Source organism: Physeter macrocephalus, chromosome 20 (assembly GCF_002837175.3).
Source record: "Physeter macrocephalus isolate SW-GA chromosome 20, ASM283717v5, whole genome shotgun sequence".
Classification (NCBI taxonomy): Eukaryota; Metazoa; Chordata; class Mammalia; order Artiodactyla; family Physeteridae; genus Physeter; species Physeter macrocephalus.
In genome coordinates this window covers 80,225,829-80,245,586 of record NC_041233.1, presented here as the reverse complement: position 1 = coordinate 80,245,586, position 19,758 = coordinate 80,225,829, and the positions used below count along the sequence as shown (strand labels likewise).

The 19,758-nt window shown below is 51.8% G+C and overlaps 2 protein-coding genes and 1 non-coding gene across 4 annotated transcripts in view; 1 reads left to right on the top strand and 2 right to left on the bottom strand.

Moving 5' to 3' along the window:
* Positions 1-8,445, top strand: part of MKI67 (marker of proliferation Ki-67) — a 38,210-nt gene extending 29,765 nt beyond the window's left edge. The window contains exon 16 of the mRNA XM_024121603.3: positions 8,390-8,445. The gene's annotated coding sequence lies outside the window, so the exon portion shown is untranslated. The remainder of the gene's footprint in view (positions 1-8,389) is intronic.
* Positions 268-374, bottom strand: LOC112064274 (U6 spliceosomal RNA). The gene has a single exon (XR_002891456.1). It is a non-coding gene; the product is annotated as a U6 spliceosomal RNA (small nuclear RNA).
* PTPRE (protein tyrosine phosphatase receptor type E) overlaps positions 6,463-19,758 on the bottom strand; it is a 38,880-nt gene continuing 25,584 nt past the window's right edge. For both annotated transcript variants that reach the window (XM_055081406.1, XM_007102779.3), the window contains 9 exons: positions 17,170-17,305; positions 16,744-16,893; positions 16,326-16,419; positions 15,236-15,312; positions 13,925-14,059; positions 11,176-11,301; positions 10,151-10,317; positions 8,635-8,770; positions 6,463-6,771 (listed from right to left, as the gene is read on the bottom strand). In XM_055081406.1, coding sequence (XP_054937381.1) covers positions 6,697-6,771; positions 8,635-8,770; positions 10,151-10,317; positions 11,176-11,301; positions 13,925-14,059; positions 15,236-15,312; positions 16,326-16,419; positions 16,744-16,893; positions 17,170-17,305 — 1,096 coding nt within the window. In that variant the 3' untranslated portion in view covers positions 6,463-6,696. The remainder of the gene's footprint in view (positions 6,772-8,634; positions 8,771-10,150; positions 10,318-11,175; positions 11,302-13,924; positions 14,060-15,235; positions 15,313-16,325; positions 16,420-16,743; positions 16,894-17,169; positions 17,306-19,758) is intronic.

Sequence of the window (19,758 nt, the reverse complement as noted above, 5' to 3'; positions counted from 1 at the left end):
TTTATTTAGCATTCTTGAGGGTGAAGGGTCAGAAATATTAACCACTAATATTTAGCCAGGCTAATTGAGTGTTTGAGAATGGGGTGCAAGAAATAAATACCTGCTCGCTGTGTGGTTTGGTACCTTCTCTGAGCCTCAGATTCCAAGTGAGTAACGTCCCTCTGATGGAAATTTCTCGGTAAGTGGAAGCTATTCTTTTTTTTTTTTAACATCTTTATTGGAGTATAAATTGCTTTACAATGTTGTGTTAGTTTCTGCCGTATAACAAAAAATATGGAACGCTTCACGAATTTGCGTGTCATCCTCGCGCAGGGGCCATGCTAATCTTCTCTGTATTGTTCCAGTTTTAGTATATGTCCTGCCGAAGCGAGCACAATGGAAGCTATTCTTACTTTTTCATCTCCAAGCTTTTCCGTGATATGTGGCTGCCACAGTCTCTTCTTGACTTTTTTGCTCCAGTTCTTTTTTGCTCCCACTCTTGTCTTTCTTAAACCCCTCCACCCACCCCTCACACATACATAGACCTGCACACATATACACATGCATATACATAAACATATACATGGATCCGCACCCCTTCCTACACACATATACACACGGATACACATTCATGCATTTATACACACGCACACATACTCATACATGCAGATGAACACACACACACACCCTGCTCTTTTCTCTGCCTGGGACTTTCCCCACCTCCTGCTTCACAGGATGATCCCCTTCAGCCCTGAGCTCAGCTCCAGTGAGACTCCCTCAGAGAAGCCTCGTTCACCCACCTCCCCATTTCCCAGGTTGGGTCAGTCCCCCGTTTTGTATCCTGGGGTCTTGCTGTGCATCCTCGTGGGACGTAGTGCAGTGAAAACTAGACGACCCCCTCTAGGACAAAGCTTTGTCCATCCAGGAGGGCAGACCATGGATGGACAAGTCTCTATACCCTGGTGACCCAGTGCAGGAGGTGTCTGGGATGCAATGGTCTTAAAACCCGTGGTATTCTTTATTAAAGGGAGGGAAGGGAAAGAAAGCCAAACCAAAGCAAGACAGTGAGTGGCAGACAGGGTGGGGTCGGCGTGGGCTCTTTAGCCTCTTGTCTGCATTTCCCCAGCTCTGACGTGGCCGGACAGTTGCTTCCCCTCCTGGCCAGCAGGCCCGCTTTGGTCCTGCAGGAACAGCCCTTGTATTCGGGGAAGGGGACTCCCTACAACCCTGGCTCTGTCCTATTCGTCTGGACAGAAGTGGGGAGTCCAGGGACAGGGATTTGGTCAGGGCCGCAGAGTCAGCAAACAAAGATTCGTGTTGCCCTGAGGTTGGCCGTCCTAACGCGAGTAGATCCTGGGAGCGAACCTGCGGGCAAGTCAGGGGGTGGGAGCTCGTGGTGGGTCGGTTTGTTGCCAGGAAGAAGTCTGTCAGGGGCAGAGAAAGGCTTTTGGGGGTCCGGGCGTCAAGTTCATTACTACCTGGAGGGGCTGAGGCAGGAAGGAAGGGCCATCCTGAGTCCTAAACACAGTCAAGACCGAGGAATTCAGGCCTCAGCAGACGGGCGCGCTGGGTGGAGGTGTCCAGGTTGTCGTGGAAAGTACGTTGTAAAGGTCAACTCCATAAAGTCAAGTCCAGCTACTGAACTAAAAACGACGTGAGACACTGTGGCTGTGATCTGTCCGTCTGCTGGGCTTTCTAGACGATTCCTCTAGAAGAGCTGGTGGGATCATCTTCCCAGACACAGATGTGATGCTCCAGCCACAGCCCGAGGGACCCTGATTCCGGTGCCGTGCAGACCCCCAGGCCTCGGGCCGTCTCCTGGACGTGGTTGCAGTCTCCCCTCTCCTGGTGCAGAGCACTGTGCTGACACACGGATGCCATCAACACTGCTCTTCACAGAGGAACAAAAAGTGCCCAGGACTTGTTCACATGAAGCCCCTCCTGGCGTCTGCATGATGATTCCACAGGCATGAACGTTGGTTTGGGGCATTTATTGGGTGCCGCCATGCAAGGGCCACAGAGGGCCCTGCTGCCAGGCGGAATCACGCACACACCCAGCAACGCTGTCGACAGGCTGGTAAGTCCCAAAGCTTCCTGGACAAGGAACATTAGACAGCCATCGACAGTCTTACAAAGCATCGAAGGGAAATATTTATAACATGAATAACAAAGTGTTAGTCTCCTCGTTTTACGTCCATCAGAGGAGCTTTATGCCAGGAATGCCAAGCAGCCTTTAGACAGGATGAGGAAGCTGTGTATACGCTGACAGGGCCCGATCCTAAGGCGGGACAGAGGGGCAATTTACCCAACTGCCCGCAGGTAGTGCCATTTTGTCGTTTCTAAGATGCAAGGTTTTTACATATTAACCTCTCGAACATCAGGATGTATCTGAAAACGGACGGTGTCTTGCAAGAAATAATTGGCGGTGTGTTTGCTTTCTCAGCAAAACGAAGTGGGTTTGGCAATTTTGTCATCCTGGATTTGATGATATACCGGGAGTTCAGCTCTGCTGTTTTTATAAACAGACAATTGAGCAAGGGTCCGTGTGTTTACGTAACTGTACAGGTTTCAATCTGCAGACAGCTGTCTGGAAGGATGTACCCCAAAGTTACCAATGGACCGAGGTGAAGAAGGGGAACCAAGTGAAAGGCCAAGTTCGTACAACTCTTTCTGTTTGCTTTGAACTTGTACAACAAACGCATCTCCCTGTGTCGTCAGGGTGGCACCGTCCTTTGAGACCAGGGGCTGGCACCGCTGGAGAAAACCTCCAGCTTGGGCCGGGGGTAGTGGCGGGGCAAGGCTCCAGGGTCCCGTCCTTCGGGAGGGCGATTCGGGGAGGCCCTCGGGCATCACTGCGGAGTCAGGTCCCTGGCGGGGGTCGGGGGGGGGCTCTTTGTGCTACCGCTACCGCCCTGTTCCCTCACTCGCACGTGCCGGGGTCTCCTCCCCATTAGCTACCTGCACCCACGTGCTTGATTCTGGGCTTCTTTCGGGGACATCCAACAACAGAAACCTTGGCTGTAGGGGTCAGAGCGGGGGCAGGGTGTTGGTCTGCTAAGGCCGTCCTAACAAAGTGCCACAAACCAGGTGGTTCAAACAACCCGATCTTATTGTCTCCAGTCCTGCAGGCACGAAGGCCAAGTCAAGGTTGCTTCCTTCTGAGGCTGTGAAAGAGAACCCGCGCCCTGGCCCCCGGCAGCCTCCGGGCTTCCTAGTTTGCAGAAGCGTCACTCCAACGCCTGCCTTCTTTTCACATGTTCTTCTCCCTGCGCGTGTGTCTCTGGGTCCAAGTTCCGTCTTCTCATAAAGGCGCCCTCATACTGGAGTAGAATGGACCCACCCCTAATGGCCCACCCGACTCCTAGGCCCTCATCCTAATTAATCACATCTGTAACAAATATAACAAGGCTTATAAAATGTATTAAATAAATACAACCAAGAATAAAAAGCATATGTTGAGATTTCCACATTAGGCCCAGAATATCTAAAAGAGGAAGCTGGGGTGTGAGCTGGGGAAGGGCAGTGAAGCTGAAAAAGAGCCGGGGTCACCAGAGACACAAGGTGTGTAAAGGGAGGCCTGATAGGTGTTTAGGTTTTAGGAGGAGGAGAAGTGACATTAGAAGGGCTCTCTGACCCCACCTGGCTGTGGACCTGGAGCACGTGGTCACCTTCCTCGTAGATTTTGAGAAACCACTGCTCAGAGCTCCGAGCCCTGTTTGGACTCGAGGAGGGACGTGGGCCCTCTGCAGGGCCACTTGTGACTTTCGTTGCATTACACACCCTCAGGACTTCTGAAGACCGGGCCACTGGCCGTCATGCCCACGCATGCCCGGGGGGCTGTTTCTATACCATGTCTGAGCTAAATTTTACAAGTCCTAAAATTGTCTGCATAAGTCAATGCTTGCCTCCTAATGAATGTCTTGTCTAAAAGGATTTAAGGCAGAGGAACGAGATAAGGGGATTTCAGTGAAGAAAGAGACGCAGGCTGGAAGTCAAAGTAAAGATTTATCCTTGCATCAGAATGTTTTGGATCTTGCAATTTGCAAATACAAAGAATTCAGCAGCATTCACTGGCATCATAATCAGAGCAAGATCAAATGATAAATGGAATAAAAGAAAAAATGAGAGTTGAAACTGGAATACATACATATATTATAAAGATTGCACATAAATTAACACAAACACAACAGAAGTATCAGTAATCACACATGTAAAAAAATAACATGGGCATATGACTCCAAATGCTGAAACAGAGGCGTCAGGCTTGTTTTAAAAAGTATTTAAAAACACATAAAAATACCTTTTCAAACACTGGTATGCATTCTTCATTCGTAGAGCATGTGGAGAGAAACAGTAAAGTGAGTCACATAGTGACTGATAAAGCAAGGAGATCAGAACGGTAGTCTTCTAATCGCTATTTGGCATTTGAATGTAGCCGCATGCAACGGAGAAAACTGGCAAAGAAAAATGACTTTACCAGCCTGGTGCTGTTTTGTTATGTACAATGGACTTTCTTTCACGGAAGGGGAGGAAGAGTCAACCTATCCCAGCGAGACAGAGAGGACAGGAGTCCCGGAGCGCCCACCAAGGCTGTCTGAATCGGGACCGAGGCCGAGGCCAGGAGGCTGCAGCTACTGGGAGGCAAGTACTGCCCCAAAGGCAGAGGGGGCCCTGCAACCCAGGGACAGTGGCGTCAGCTCTGTCCTCAGAACCACGAGGGCAGAACCGCAGCAGACAAGGGGGAGGCACCAAGGGGGCAGAAGAACACACAAACGGGGCGCTTCCCCGAGAAGGTCTACCTTAATCTCAAGACAAGAGATGCCAGTAAGACCACTGAAGGGCCTGAAGGATTCTCATTAAAGGCTCCTAAATTTGGACCCCAATCCAGGCGCCTCGACTCTCTGACCCTTATATGTCGCCTGCACCACAAACACCGGCTCTGTTTCTAGGCTTTGCTGCTCAGTTTTCTCTCTTCCCCTTTAGTCAGGAAGGGCTTCGGGCTTGGGACTTTAACGATGAAAACAAACAGGACCACCAGGTGCATCTTGCAAAGCTCCCTCCATTTTCTCTTCGACCCAGATGCATAATCATCGTACCCAGAAGGGTGAGGGACGCATTCAGCTGTGTGTGGAGCCCAGGGCTGCAGGCTGGTGGCCACGGCAGCGCTCACAAAGTTGTGCTTTTGTCCGTCCAGCTGGGCACCTCATCTGACCCTTGGGTGGGGCTCGGAGGAGTGGCTGAAGCTTGATTACCCGTGGGCTTGTTATTAGGACGTAACTTACCCTGGGTTACCTTTGTGCAATCGGTCGCCGGTGGAACTATCAAATAAAGGCCTTCAGATTCACATCTCTTTTAAAAAGCAAAAAGTGTACCCCAAAATGCACATGTTAAATGTTTTCAGATGTCTTTTTTTAATATTGTGCTCATCTGCTAGGTACCTAAGAGCCACAGACAGATCACTGCCATTAAATCAAAACTTTCTACATTCATCCCTTCTCTTTTTTTTGCCCCATAAGCCAATCCTGTCTGGCAGTGAGATCATTATTATCCAGTGTCAGAGGTCTCACTGGTAACCATTCAAAAATAAATTAGCCTTTAGATTAAGGATTTCTCTTTTTCTTTTATTAAATGTCGAGGAGTGGGACTGAAAAAAAACTGTATAAATCTAGATTTTAAGATTTCTTTTCTTACAAACAGTCTTAGCTTTTACAAGAGATCTTTAAATACCAAAATGCTTCTCAGCAAGTTTAAAGCATAATTGCCTGTGCCTGCCCAACTGTTTCTACCAGGCGGGAGCTCCTTGCTTCCACGCATGTCAGATGCTCTATCTGACCTTTTGGAATGGGAAGTGGTTTTTGGTCACGCCTTGAGGCACAGCTCACGACAAGCAGGGCAGAACGGTGCGGGGGGCGGGGGGGGGGCAGTGAGAAGTGCAGTGGGTGTGATTCTCAGTCAGACGGACAGCAAGCAGCGCCCAGCGCCGTGGGACTGAAACTCTGATAACTGGTTTTGCCGGACCCAAGGCCCGGGCGAACTGGACCACTGGCCTTTACATCTTTTCTCATCTGGCCAAGGTGGCACGACACAGCCTTGAATAAATGCATTTGTAAGTATTACTATATAGTCACTGACTACTCCAGTGTGTTTTAGACTTGGACTCAGGTCGTAAAGTCTTCTTTGATCTTTAAAATGTAAAGATAAACCACGTGGGCTGAGACTGAGGACCACAGAATTCCCTATTTACACTGTATCTTCACAAACAGTTTGCTTTCAAAACACTGCCACTGCTCAGGGCTGTAAAATCAGTGTCAGGAAAATGTATTTTCCACTGATTTCTGAGTCCTCGACTGTTTTCTAACGAAGTTGTGGTTAGTATCTTGCATAAATAAACACACTTGTCATATTAAGATTTTTAACATTTAGAGGTGCTGACTGTGTGAAATGAAATGATATGAATCTAATGAAAAATTAAAATATTTTTACTGATATTAGCAGAAATATATATTTTATGGACTATTATTTGACCTTAATACATTATTCCAGTTTTTAAAAGGGGTATTTAAGATTTAATAACTTTACAGCAGGTGGCCTTTAAAGCATAACAAAATATATACAAAGAAATTAGGAGGATAGTCATGTCAACTATGAAATAAATTAACATGATTTTTACAAAATATACTGACCATTAAATTAAAAAATATTTTAAGGCAGGAATTTTCATTTGAAATTAGCATAATCAGAAAATATATCGATAAAATCTTGTACCACTTTGTAGCAGAATTCATACTGTTCCTGAAAAAGAAAAAGAAGAACACATTAAAATAATATGAAAAAAAATTTGCCGAATTTAATTAGGAGAAACTTTCAAGAGAAGACATAAAAAAGTCTGACCAGTTACTGAAATACTGTATATCTTACTGCGTATCAGCTTCTGTTATATAATTTAGTTTTTAGGCACATGAACATTTCCAAATAAAGCTGTTTTTCTACATAGAAAATGTCAGTGTTCAGTTTCAACTTTAGCTTAGTGTAGTTTGGACAGTCGGAGTGAGAGATCTTTAGTTTTCATATTTAAACTTAAAAACAACCACTTTTGAACAGAAGAAAAAATGAGCATACTTAACATCAAACTTCACGGTGTAATGAAAATAATCTACAGAAGTTAAATAAGATAGAAATATAGATAATTTTTAAGCCTAAATTGACACTGTAAAAGGGCATTGCTTTATATCAATTTTACTAGAATTTAAAAGAAAAGTGCGTTGCATATGTATAAGGCTGTTAACTTATTAGAACACTCGGACATCATCGGACTCCTGACCTCCCAGTGGCTCTTTGAAGCAGTGAGACTAGAGCCAGGTGCTGGGTTAACAGGGGACCAGAAAGCGGGTTGTGTGACACGGCCCATAACGGGCGCTCAAAGGAGGAAATGAAAGAGATGCGGAAAATGGCCACGGCAGGGCTTTCCTACCTAGTGAGACTACTGTGCGTCTCGGAAAACCACGCCTGCACCGCGGTCTGCAGGCAGGTTCAAGTAACAGCAGCTGCCCTAAAAGGCTCTGGTTCCTTGCAGACCCCGGTCATTTGCTGGCCCAGTGAACACGGGAGCTGGGGAAGCAGGGGGACCAAGGGGCGGGTCCTCATCCCCCTCCCTCTTCTTTCCCAACACCTTGGGTTCAGCCTCTTCTCTAAACTCCCGTTGAACAAAAATCTACAGGCTTTTGGGTTGGGAGAGGCCAAACATTGGCCTGTCTGGCCGTCCTGGAGTCTCAGTCCAGCCATCATGGGAAGGAGCTGGGCTTTCCAGGGGAAGAAAAGATGAGGCAGAAAACTGCTGTCCCGAGGCTGCAGGGAAGTTCTCAGGCGAGCCAAGAATGGACGGTAGGGGTCCCCCCTTCCAGCTACTAAGAGTCCCACCCGATCACCCAGCCCCCGGAAGGGAAAGGAAAGGAAAAGTGCCTGAGTCGGGATCCAGTTAACACAGAGAATGAGTGGGCCGGGCCGGGAGGGCAGGTGCTAAAATAAGAAGCCTTGGGGAAAACGACGGGTTATAACAGCCTTTAAAACTGACCTTGCTGCTGCAGAACGATCACCACATTTGGTGAAGAGGCAATTCTTCAGAAAACCGGCAAGCGTGTGTTTTCACCACGAAATGAAAGAGAGTGTAAGAAGGAACTGTGCGTTGCATGGACCCCCGAAGTAAGGCCCCTGGGCAGTGAGTGTCTGGAGGCTGAGTGAGGTCCAGCCAAGGAAAGGAGTCCAAACGGGCGGTGGAAGATAGATTACAAGAATCAGGACTGTAAACGTCAGCGCTATTTTTGAACTTGGTACATATTTAAATGTACACGGGAATCTGGAGGAACGGTTCACTTTGACCTAACGGTTCCTGTCGTCTGTGCCTCTGTCCTAGGGGTCTTATCACCTGAAGTCATGGATGTGCCCCTCCTCACGTGTCCTGCCCAGGGGACAGACCCCAGCCAGACGCAAGGGAAGAAGGGGGCCTGCAGAGCTTTCCTGTGAGCTGACTGGAACCTTTAGCTCTTTTTCTTGGAAACTTTACCTCCCTCCTTCCCCGCGGACTTGAACTCCTTCAATGAAACATACATCAAATTCAACATGAGACCATTCTCGATTCCTCTGGAAACGGTTTCTTACCAGGGTTTGCACCATATGTGGTCTCTGAAGTCGTAAACTCTTCACAGCTTGGAAAACGTCTAAAAGTCCCTCGGCTTTGACCCGTTCCAGGATGTTGCTTAGTGCTATGAAGGTCCCTGTGCGCCCAGCTCCAGCACTGCAGAGAAAACGTGCTGGATGAGATACTCAAACTCACCCACGGGCAGAATCCCACAGCCTCCGCCAAGCCCTACACGTCAGTACTGGACTGCTCGGAGCTTGGAGTCTTAATGATCATTTATAGGTAGCTTAGCTTTGGACTAAGAGTCAGCAAACATAAAATTCCTAAAACACTTGCCTAATTACAACATGAGGTGAATCAGGACCGGTTACAAGCTTTTAAGCTGGTGGAACCATTTCCCTTCTTCCTCGTGTAGACCAGACCTAGTGGAGGCGGGCTTGGCTGGCCTCCTCCGGGGAGCCCTCTGGGGATGCACGGCTGCCCTCTGGGCCCTGGAAGCCCACCTGTGGGCTGACTCTGTGGCTGCCCTCCCTGCGTCTGCCTCCCCACAGGTGGGGTGACCTTGTGGGTCTCCTTGACCTTTGCATCCCCGGTGCCCAACGCGCGTGAAGCTCAGTCTGGGTTTGCGGAGGTGGAACAGGAAGGAACTCAAACGACATCTACAAAGGCACCAGGGACTGGAAACCGAGGCGTGTGTTCCCCTGCTGGCCAGGCCGCAAGCGCGCCAGGCGGGTCCCGGACAAGGAAAGAGGCCCAAAGCCTCCCTCCACGCTGGGGGCTGTTATCAGCTACAAGGCGAAGTGGGTCGATGCCAACGGCAGTCGCAAAAAACTGGGAGCCACTCGTGTAGACAAAGCAACAGAAGTGCAGCTTTGGAGGCGAATCAGCACCCCCAAGATGAAACTCCCCAAACGCGAGGAAGGGCTTTGCAAGGGCGGTCAAGGCCCCTGCCGGCAGGGGGGGCCTGGCCCAGAAAAAAGGTGAGCTGGCACGTGTCTAGGTCCAGCCGGATTCACCGTCTACCCTCGTAGTGCTGTCTTTCAAAGTCTTTGCCGGGGGCGCCCAGCTGTGTCCAGGGGTCCCCCCCAGTGTGCCCCTCTGCCCTTGGGCCTAACTCGGGAGCCGGGCTGAGAGGCGGGGCGTGGAGCGGCGGGCCCTCCGTTGTGGACCCCGCCTGGACATCCGTGAGGAGCTCAAGAAGAGCCCCCCGCTGCGCTGGGTGGGCGCACCAGCCAGAGTCAGACGGTCTTTCAAAACGAAGGTGACTCAAGTTCAGGGTTTGTCTGAGCGGTGCCTGGCAATTTTGTTTGGTTTTTTTTGACAACTTAAAAAGCACGAAGAAATGTGTGTTCGAGGCATTTCCTGACTCCTTTTGCCCCGGTGCTTCTTTCTGCGTGTATGGTAAGGTGACACCTATGCATTCGCGTTATGTCGTGAGCACAAGGGAAGGTGAAGGATACCGTCCAGGCGGACGATGCTGCTGGGTCAGTGGGCTGGGCGTGGCTCCGCGTCCGCCCCACGGCAGGGGCCACTCACCTGCAGTGCACAGTGATGGGGTGATCACCCGTCTGCTGTTGCTGCTTTTGAACGGCCGCAATGAGGTCGATCATGCCTTTGCCCTCGGCGGGGATCCCGATCTCCGGCCAGCCGTGGAAGTGGAACTGTCGCACGACCCGGGTCTGCTCCTCCTGGCGGGCCAGGGTCTGCCGGGCGGGAAGGGCGCCTCAGTGCTGCCCCACCGCAGGGCCCCCTGCCCTCCCGGGGACTCGGGCCGCGGTGTCTGGCGGCCAGCAGAGCTCCCATCTGGCTGGCCTCCCGGTCAGGGTGTTTGCGGGCCGCGGTCACCCTAAAGCAGAAGGCCAGCAGTGCTTCCTTCTGGGCGGGGACCAGCACACTCAGAGGATGCGCCCCCGAGTCCCCAGGGCCCACCAGGCCCCTTTAAGGGATCCTTGGCAGTTTTGCTTGAGCTACCAGGAATCATCCCTTTTTTTAAGAAGCCAGGACCCTACGTGTCCCTTCAAGGCTGGAGATGAGCAGTTTCTGAGTCAAGCGGCCCTGGGTCGTTCTGTGACCCGCGTGGAGGAGAACGAGTCTTTGGGCAAAGCTGGGTTTCCCTGTTCTGGCCGCCTTGAGCTCAGAATCCAATCCCACAGGTGGGTCATCTTCCCCACAGCTGACACACAGCGCCCCCATCCTTGCCAGGGAGCAGTGCCCAGGAGCCGGTGGGGCGGGGGGATGGCAGAGAGCCGCAGAGGCCTTCCTCCTGCTCTTTGGCCACGGTCATTGCTCCTGCGGAGCCGGTGGCGGTGGGCCGCCTCTCGGAGTCGGCCCCTTTGCCCACCATCCCCGTGCTCCAGCAAGGAGGCAGGGGACCACGGAGGTCCAATCTTATGGGAGGTCGGCCACTTGATAACACAGCTTCCCACTACTGTCCTCACTGACCGTCGAGACTAACCTAACCTGGGGCTCCGGAAAAGCCTGAAGGAGCAGGACATTCTGGCACGATGACCAGCAGACCCCGAGTGACGTCACAGGAGATTAGAGGGCTTTGGCAACAATACCTGATTGAAAGTGACCAGGAAGTCTCGTATACTGATGGCTTCAGAAAGGGTATCGCTCTTTATTTCGATCGTTATTTCTCCATGAGTCACTGAGCCCTCTGCCGGCCAATACTGGTAGCATTTATCCTTGGGGGATAACATAAAAAGAATTTGCTGCTAGCAGTTTTGACGATATGATGCAGAATTGCTCTCAAACCATTTAACGTATTTCGCCTGACCAAGAAAATAACATGTGAACACGCATATGAATGCTACCAGTGCCTGTTGACCAAGGGAACAGAGCAGAGTCCAGAAACAGACATGCGTGTATTTGCAACTTGGATACAGAACAGAAGTGACATGACACAGAGGAGAGACTGGTCAGTAAATGGAGCTGGGAAATCAGTTCTCCATATGGGAAAAGGGAACTGGATCCCTGACTCACACCCTACCTGGGCTGATATGAATATGCCCCAGCCCCTCCTGGAGTTGGGCTGCGTAGAACTTGCCCTACCATTTATGGTAGCCTTGAACCTTAATAAAAACGAACCAAGACAGGGTCAGACTTGACGTCAAAAACAAAACTGTGAAAGCCTTAGAAGAAGAAAATACCTTTTCATCTGAGGGCACAGATTTAACAAACAAGAGCCCCAGAGAGCAAACCAACCATGATACAGCAGATTGCAACATCAGATTATAATAAAATTAACTCTGCGTCATCCAAAAATACCAAGAGAATGAAAAGACAGACCATCAACTGGGATGAAATATTTGCAATACTGAAAACCAACAAGGGATCAGTACCAAGAATACGTAAAGAAATCCTATAAATCAATAAGAAAAGGGCAAACAACCCACTAAAAGAATGAGTGAAAGGCATGAACAGGCACTTTGCACAAGACGAAACATGTCCTCTATAAATATGCATATAGTGATGCCTGCCCTCACAGGGATCAGAGAGGTGCAAATCAAGGCCACAAAGAGATGATATTGACACCTGTTTAATTAACAAAAATGAGGACATCAGACAACCCTAGGGATGTCGATGAATGATATCCACCCACTGACCGACCACTTTGGAAACCACGCCATTAGGAAATGTCTTGCAAATTCAAACTTTCACACACACTCTCCAATGCAGCATTTTGTCTCCTTGGAACCTACTATTCCTCGTGCATCACGAGACACGTACAAGAAAGTACCCACGGCACTGTTCGTAAAACGACAGAATGGAATCAACCCAAATGCCCATGCCAGGAGAAGGGGCAAGTCAATGGATGCAGGATGTACAGTTTGTGTCGTGGAGTATAAGGAAATAATGATGAATGAGCCACAGTTATAGGCAGCAACATAGAAGAGTATCAAATGCATAATTTTGAGTGGAAAAACCAACTCAACTTTTGAATAAAGTTCAAAAGCAGACAAAACTAAACAGTTGTTTCTTTAGGAACACATACACGTGATACAAAAAGATTTTTTAAAAAGCTAAGAACACATCCTCTAGGGTGGCTTTAATTGCAAAGATAATGATAAGTGTTGATGAGGATGGGGAGAAAATGGAACCCTTGTACATTGCTGGTGGGAATGCAAAATGGGGCAGCTGCTTGGAAGGCAGTCTGGCAGTTCCTCCAAATGTTAAGTGATATGAGTTTGCAATATAGTCATGACATGGCCCAGCAATTCCACCCCTAGGTATCTACCTAAGAGAAATTAAAAGTTAACATTCACGTAAAAACGCGTCCATGAACGTTCAAAACGTTATTCATAACAGCCCGAGTGAAAACAACGCAAATATCCATCAACCAATGAATGAATAAACGAAATGGGGTATATTTATACAATAAAAAATAAAAAAGAGTGAGGAACTGATCCACGGATGAACCCTGACAACATTTATGCTCAGTGAAAGAGCTCAGTCACAGAAGACATGTATGATTCCACTTATGTGAAATGTCCAGAAGAGGCAAATCCATAGAGTCAGAAAGTAGCTTTGTCGTTGCAGGGACTGGGCGGAGGAAGTGGGTAAGCGATTTTTTTTGTGGGTGTGGGGTTTCTTTTTGGGGTGATGAAAATGATCTGGAATTAGTGACGTTGCCCAGCTCTGAATGTACTAAAGACCACTGAATTGTACCCTTTAGAAAGATGAATTGTATGGTATGTGAATTATATCCCAACAAAACTGTTTTTAAAAAGCAAAGAAATCAAAAAACACAAATTCAGGATAGTGGTTACCTCTCGGGAGAGCATCTGGATAAATGTACATTATTGGCAAAAGTTTGGTTTTTCAGCGGGATGGTGGGTTCGTGACCGTTTACTACGTTATTAAATCAAAACAAGAAGGCCACGCGTGGATCTTTGGGAAAAAAGAAACATTTAACTCATTCAATTTTACCAGAACTATATTAATTAGGTACATATATCAATACCTACGTCTTTCTGTTCCGAAAAAAAGTGAATAAATGTCTTTTTCTTCAACGGGTTGTGACCAAATTTGTATTTGTGGCAAACAAAAGACGGCAGAATTTCAAGGCAGCTTAAATAAAATGTAGGCTAAGAATAAAGCCAGTGGGTAGTTACGGTTAACCTGCGGTGGGCGTGGTGATGAAATAAACCCTTTTTCATTTCCAGCTTCTCTCCCTCCTCAGTAGTTGTGGCCTGGCCGCACAGATGACAGCGGCTGAGACATTTGCAAGGGGCAGGTAGTCACGCCAGGCGGGCCGCACCTGGTGTGTGTTAACGGCCCCAGAGGTGGGCGGGGCGGCGCCCTGACCTGCTCTCTCTCCCGGACCTCGGTCAGCATCACGATCGTGTGGCACTCCCGCTCCCAGACCATCCTCCAGAAGTCCTCCACTGTGTGCGCCAGGGGCCCCTGGGTGGCGATGAAGCTGTCCTTCCGCCGGTAGCCCTGCAAACGGGAGCAGAGGTTCAAGTCCGACTTCCTTCCAGCCCATTTCCGCCGTGGGACATGTGAGTGCAGGACAGCCCAGGGCCGGATGAGGGACAGTATGCTCCAGGCTTCCAGGGCCTGAGCCAAGCCCCAGCTGGCACACGCTCAGAAAACAGGTCAAGATGCCCAAGCTAGACAGCCCCCCTTCAGCCCCAGGTCGCCTCCGAATGGGTATAATGAACCCCTCGCTTGGGCTGGCCTTGATTCTAACATGTCTGTGTGTGCCACAGCTAAGTTAGCATATCGCGGTGGGGCAGCGAGCCTGGGCATGGAGTTAGAGGAAGTGGGTTCAAGTCCCAGGTCCTCCCCTCGGGCCCAAGTGACCCCTGGCACAGCGTTCTCATCTGCAACAAAAATCCTCGCCCAGACTTGGCTGCTATGCTCTCTCCTGCCCATTCATCAGCTAACTCTGCGGTGCACTAGGCAGCCTAAGACTGGGCCTGAACACAGTTGTGCTGTCCACGCCCAGCACATGCGGGAGAAAGCGTGTGCAACCACTGATAGAGGGCTGGTGTGCAACAGAGAGGTAAAAGGGAAGTCTCTAGGTATTAAAAGCAGAATGGAGGGCTTCCCTGGTGGCACAGTGGTTAAGAATCCGCCTGCCAATGCAGGGGACACGGGTTCGAGCCCTGGTCCGGGAAGATCCCACATGGCGCGGAGCAGCTAAGCCCGTGCGCCACAACTTCTGAGCCTGCGCTCTAGAGCCCGCGAGCCACAGCTACTGAAGCCTGCGCGCCTAGAGCCCGTGCTCCGCAACAAGAGAAGCCACCGCGATGAGGAGCCCGCGCGCCGCAACGAAGAGTAGCCCCCGCTCGCCGCAACTAGAGAAGGCCACGCGCAGCAACGAAGACCCAACGCAGCCAAAAATAAATAAATAAATAAATACAATTTTTTTTAAAAAGCAGAATGGAAAAATAGCAAATTATTTAGCAGCGCACCTACATCCTCTATTTCCAAAGTTCCTTATTCATTCTCTTTAAGCAAGTGTTTGCTAATGAAATGGTTCGGATTTCTGTGGGCGTGTCCATCCTTTCTGATTGTGAAAGCAAGTTGATGGAGAGTCTCTGTGATTACAGATGAAGAGAGCATGCGTCCTCGCCAGGCACGCACGCAGGGCGGGGCCGCTGCACTTACGTCTATAAAGGACGCGTTGATGTAATCCGTGTACTCCTGGCCCCTTTTCATGGAAAGGATGACGCGGTTGAAGTCATCTGCAAAGCAGTGCGTCCCCTGGGTCAGAACCAACCCCATCCTGCCTTGCAAACTTGAACATGCTGCTAGGCGCTTCCGAGATATAAAATTTACGGATAAAATCACTAAAAAAAGTCAATTCATCGGAAGGTTTACTTTCTAAAATAGGTTAATTCAAGTGGCCCAGGCAAGTTGTGTTTTATCAGCAAAGTTCTAAAGTAATCCACTTATCGTTCTCATTTGTCATAAACTGGGGTAATTCCTACCAAAATGTAAGCATTAAAGTAAATTTAAAGAGTAAAAGGAGTGTGTCCAGGCAGGCAACCCGGGGTAGCCGGCCGGGGACGTCACAGCCACAAAGACCCCAGGGTCTGCGCTCAGCCCACACACTGCCTGCCTGCGCAGGTCCACGTGAGATCCCTCTCCTGGCCGAGCTTGAGCGAGTCCGGGAGGGGAGGTGGAGGGGACGTCTGGATGAGGCGCTCCTCTTGCCCTCAAGGCGGGCGCCCCCCCTTCCCTCCATGGTTCCCTTGATGCTCCTGCGGGCCCCCAGGCCCTCCCTCCCCCCAGACCCCGGGCAGCCCAGTGCCCGATGCCACCCCGCCCACGGTTTGCCCGTCTCCAGGCCTCTTCCTGGAAGGTCTCAGCTGAGTTTGGTCCTGCTGCACGTCCTGGGCCAGGACCCCCGCTCTGTGTACAGGGGGCTCCATGCCTCTGCCCGGGCTCGGGGGAGAACTGGATGACGTGTAGAATCGGGAGGCACTGAGTCAGGCCAGAATCTCACTGCTTCCAGGAAGCCCTCCCTCTGCTGCCTCCAAGCCCAGGTCACAAGCTGCCCGCCTGACACCCACAGGACTGTCTGGGTCATTCGTGCCTTCCCCACACTTGACAGAGCTCCCAGAGGGCGCCCTGCCCTTGACCCCTGGCTTACAGGGGTGGGTGGGCAATGACTTCTTAGCAACTGAAGCCAGAGGGTACCAGCCCGATCACGCCCGCCTCAAGGGTTTACCCTCCGCGGCCCGGGCTGCCTTACACGGGATGATCTGGATGACCCTGGCCTTCTTCATGTTGGCCGGTAGGTTGCCTGTCCTCATGTTCTCCTTCATGATCCGGACATTTGTCAATTTCTGCGGCCAAGAGGACACAGCCATGCAGTTAAAACCCGGACATTCCCGAGAGATCACTCAGCCGTCTAACAGCTCTACCGTCAAGGGCACCTGCTCAATGGAAATACCCGTCTGCATCTCCAGACATTTCCTGAGTCTTGGGAAATAAAAGTGTATGCACGACACGCCCCCTGCACAGGTGGTTGCTAAGCTCTGAAAGCCCCCAGTATTCTTCCCTCGAAAGTCATGGGCAGGACGGCTCCCCTGCTTTTTCTGGGGTCAATCAAGGGGGGAAGCAACTGAAAGCAGCTTCGTGTAAATGGTGGCCCTTAAGTCGGCACCTACCCTGAACTCCTCCTCCAGCCCGACCTTGTCGAAGTGGGGGGTGGTGCCCTGCAGCGTCTGCAGGTGCTTCTCCAGGGAGGACACGTCCAGCTCGGTGTCGCCGTAGAGGTAGTACTCCAGTAAGGCTTGGTAGATGAACGTGTACTGCATCTGCGGGGAGACGCGGATGGGCTCCAAGGGGGCCCTTCTCTTCTCTTTGTGTAAAGGGAAGGGGGTTTGGGGGCAGAGTCAGATTAATGGCCATTTATAACGACCATCTGTGGCCTGGACAGTGCGACAGCGGGCGTTACTGAGGACGTTCTCCCGCCGGGCACCGCTCCGCGTGCGCCGTCTTGGGGAGAGGGCACACATCCTGGGGCGTCTGGGTTTGCCTGTGCGAAGCTCACACCAGGACGGGCAGCTGGGCCCGAGGAGGGCATTACTCACGTCCGTCTGAACCATCTGAGGCCGCTGATTGCGGATTCTGGACACGAAATCGAAGATATCCACCTTGTGCTCGGCATGCATCATGTCCATCATGGCATCGATCACTATGAAGGTGCCCGTCCGGCCCACGCCCGCGCTTGGGGAGAAAGAAAGACGCCAAGTCGTGAGTCACGTTTCCCCGAAATGAATGACAGGGCCTCGGAACACGCCTGCAGCCTGGACGGGAGGACACCCCGCCCTCCACAGAGACTTCCACTTCATCCCTGAACACAAACTTTCCTCGGTTAATAAGGAGCAAATCCACGCGAGGCCACCAGAGGGCACCACAATCTCAGTGAAAAGGCCTCAAATCTCTCCCTCTACCTGGAAATTGCGTCCTAAGCCTCGGGTGAGTTGTACAGGTAATTTTTCCTCTATTACCAAATGTCGTCTTCTCCTTATCACTTGTGTAATTGGATTCTTTATTGTCATGCCTGATATGGCTTTTCCAGGCTCTTCGTATGGAGAACCCCAGGCCAGGTCTGCTGGCCCTGGAGCCAAGGTCATGCAAATGGGGGCTCTGTCTGGGAGCCTAGCCCACACCTCCGGGCTGGCTGGGGCCAGCTGGTCCTCAGGGGCTCCACTGAGAGGTCTCCCGCCTCAGGAAGCTGCCCGATTCCATTCCTGGGCTCGGGTTTCCTTCCCTCCCGGTGCTCTCCCCACAGCAGGCTCCGGACAGCCTCCCCACCGCCACCCCACCTGTCTCATCTAGATGCCCACCGGCCAGTGCAGGCCGTCCACATGTGTCTCCCCAACAGCCAGGGCTCAGGGGGCACACAAAGGGACTCGGCCAACATCCGCTGGACGAATAAACCCCTAATGGCCCAGTCTCATATGTGCAGCATCGAGCAGAACCGCACGTAGCAGCCCAGGGTGCCTGTCGGGCTAGTTGGCTGAACGGGGCTTCCCCCTCTGGCCCCTGCAGCCAAAGTGATCTTTTAAACGAAAAGGCTCACAACTTAATGAATGAAGTCCCCCACCCTGTTCCTCTTTTTGTGGGGGCGGGGGGTACCGCTCTTTCCAGACCGTTAGTCTCCAGAATGGTGCTAGGACAGACAGTGAGCCCCTCGCCCTTGGAAGGTCTCCCGGCTCACACACTGAGGGGAGGGGAAGCAGACGAGACAGGAGAGGCGCCTTCAGGAGCCTTGGTTCTTTACAAACGCAAAGTAAGAGAAAATCATCAGGTGCAGAGCCAGTTAAAGGCGCCCCACCCAACAGGTCAGTGGTAAGGGCCAGGAAATGGCGGACTCGAGGCCGCGAGAGCCCAGGAGGCCCAGGTGCACGCGGGGCAGGGGCTGGGGAGCACCTGGGAGCAGGGAAAGGGACCAGGCCGGTTCCAAGAGGAGAAGCCCCGGGCCAGGCGCTCTTTCCCTCCTGGGCCCTGGATGCTGGTGCAGAGCTCACAGCCCTAGCTAGAGACCCTCCCTGCTGTTTCTACAGGGACCGCGGGGAGGCAGTGGGTTCCTTTTAAGGGATTAAGGGGGAGACGTTGAGGGTGAGTGTGGGAGAGAGAAAGAAATCGCGGAACCTTCCACCCCCAGGCGATGCACGTTCTGGAGCCCCAGGAGACCCCGTGACAAGATGAACTTGGAGCAATGAGGAGGTCTAGTCCGCTCCCCCCGAGACCGGAGGCTGCCAGCCCATGGGAGCCTCTTTCCTGTTCCGGGGGGACCCCGTCTGACCTGAACTCCTGGTGGGAACTGCTGTCACCACGTGACCCGCTGCCAGGCAGCGCCCAGACCACCCAACTGCCCGCAGGGGAACTCAGCTCCGCGGGAAAGCAGACCCAGAGAGAAGGGCTTCCCTTCCACGCACACAAAAACGCGCTGGCAAGGCAGAGCACAGAGCAGCAGGGAGGGCCAGGAGCTGCATCGGCGGTACGGAAATAAAGCATTACCCCGAGAGACTACTTCTGTGTTCAATGGCAAAGGCTGAGATTCACAGCCACAGGGGAACCAAGGATGGAAACCAATATGAAGGGCAAACGCCCCTGCCCGGGGCACCTGTGGTGAGGGGGAGGGGAGCAGGGGAGGGCCGCAGCCCGCATCTCTGCGGGGTTTCTCAGAAATCCCCGTGCAGGAACTCAGGCCTGTGGCCCGGCTGTCCAGGCTTGAGGAGGAAGGGCCCTGCTCACTGGGTGTCACGCTGACTGGACACTGGGTTTCCAGCTGTTAGAGACAGGGTCGTTCTGAGTATCACAGCCCTGCCAGGGGCAAGAGGCACCTGCACCTAGTGACCCAGGTGCTCCGGACCTGCCACACGGGTGTTCAGCAGAAGCGACACGCAGACTCCGGCTTCCAGGGCGTCTGAGAACAGGGGCTGCCCCCTTACAGGGGCCGAGCGGGGCTAGACCGTGTCCCACCCCCTCCAGTGCAGCTGCTGGGAGGAGCGTGCAGGGCCGGGACTCTTACAGGCGTCACCTCACCTGATGTGCGGTTGCTCAGCTCGCAGGTGCAGATCCAGGATTCCATCCCCGGCCAGGACGCCAGGCGCTCCCCCCCCAGCGACCCCCAAACCTCCCGGCCTGGGCAGTGAGGGGCACAGCAGAAG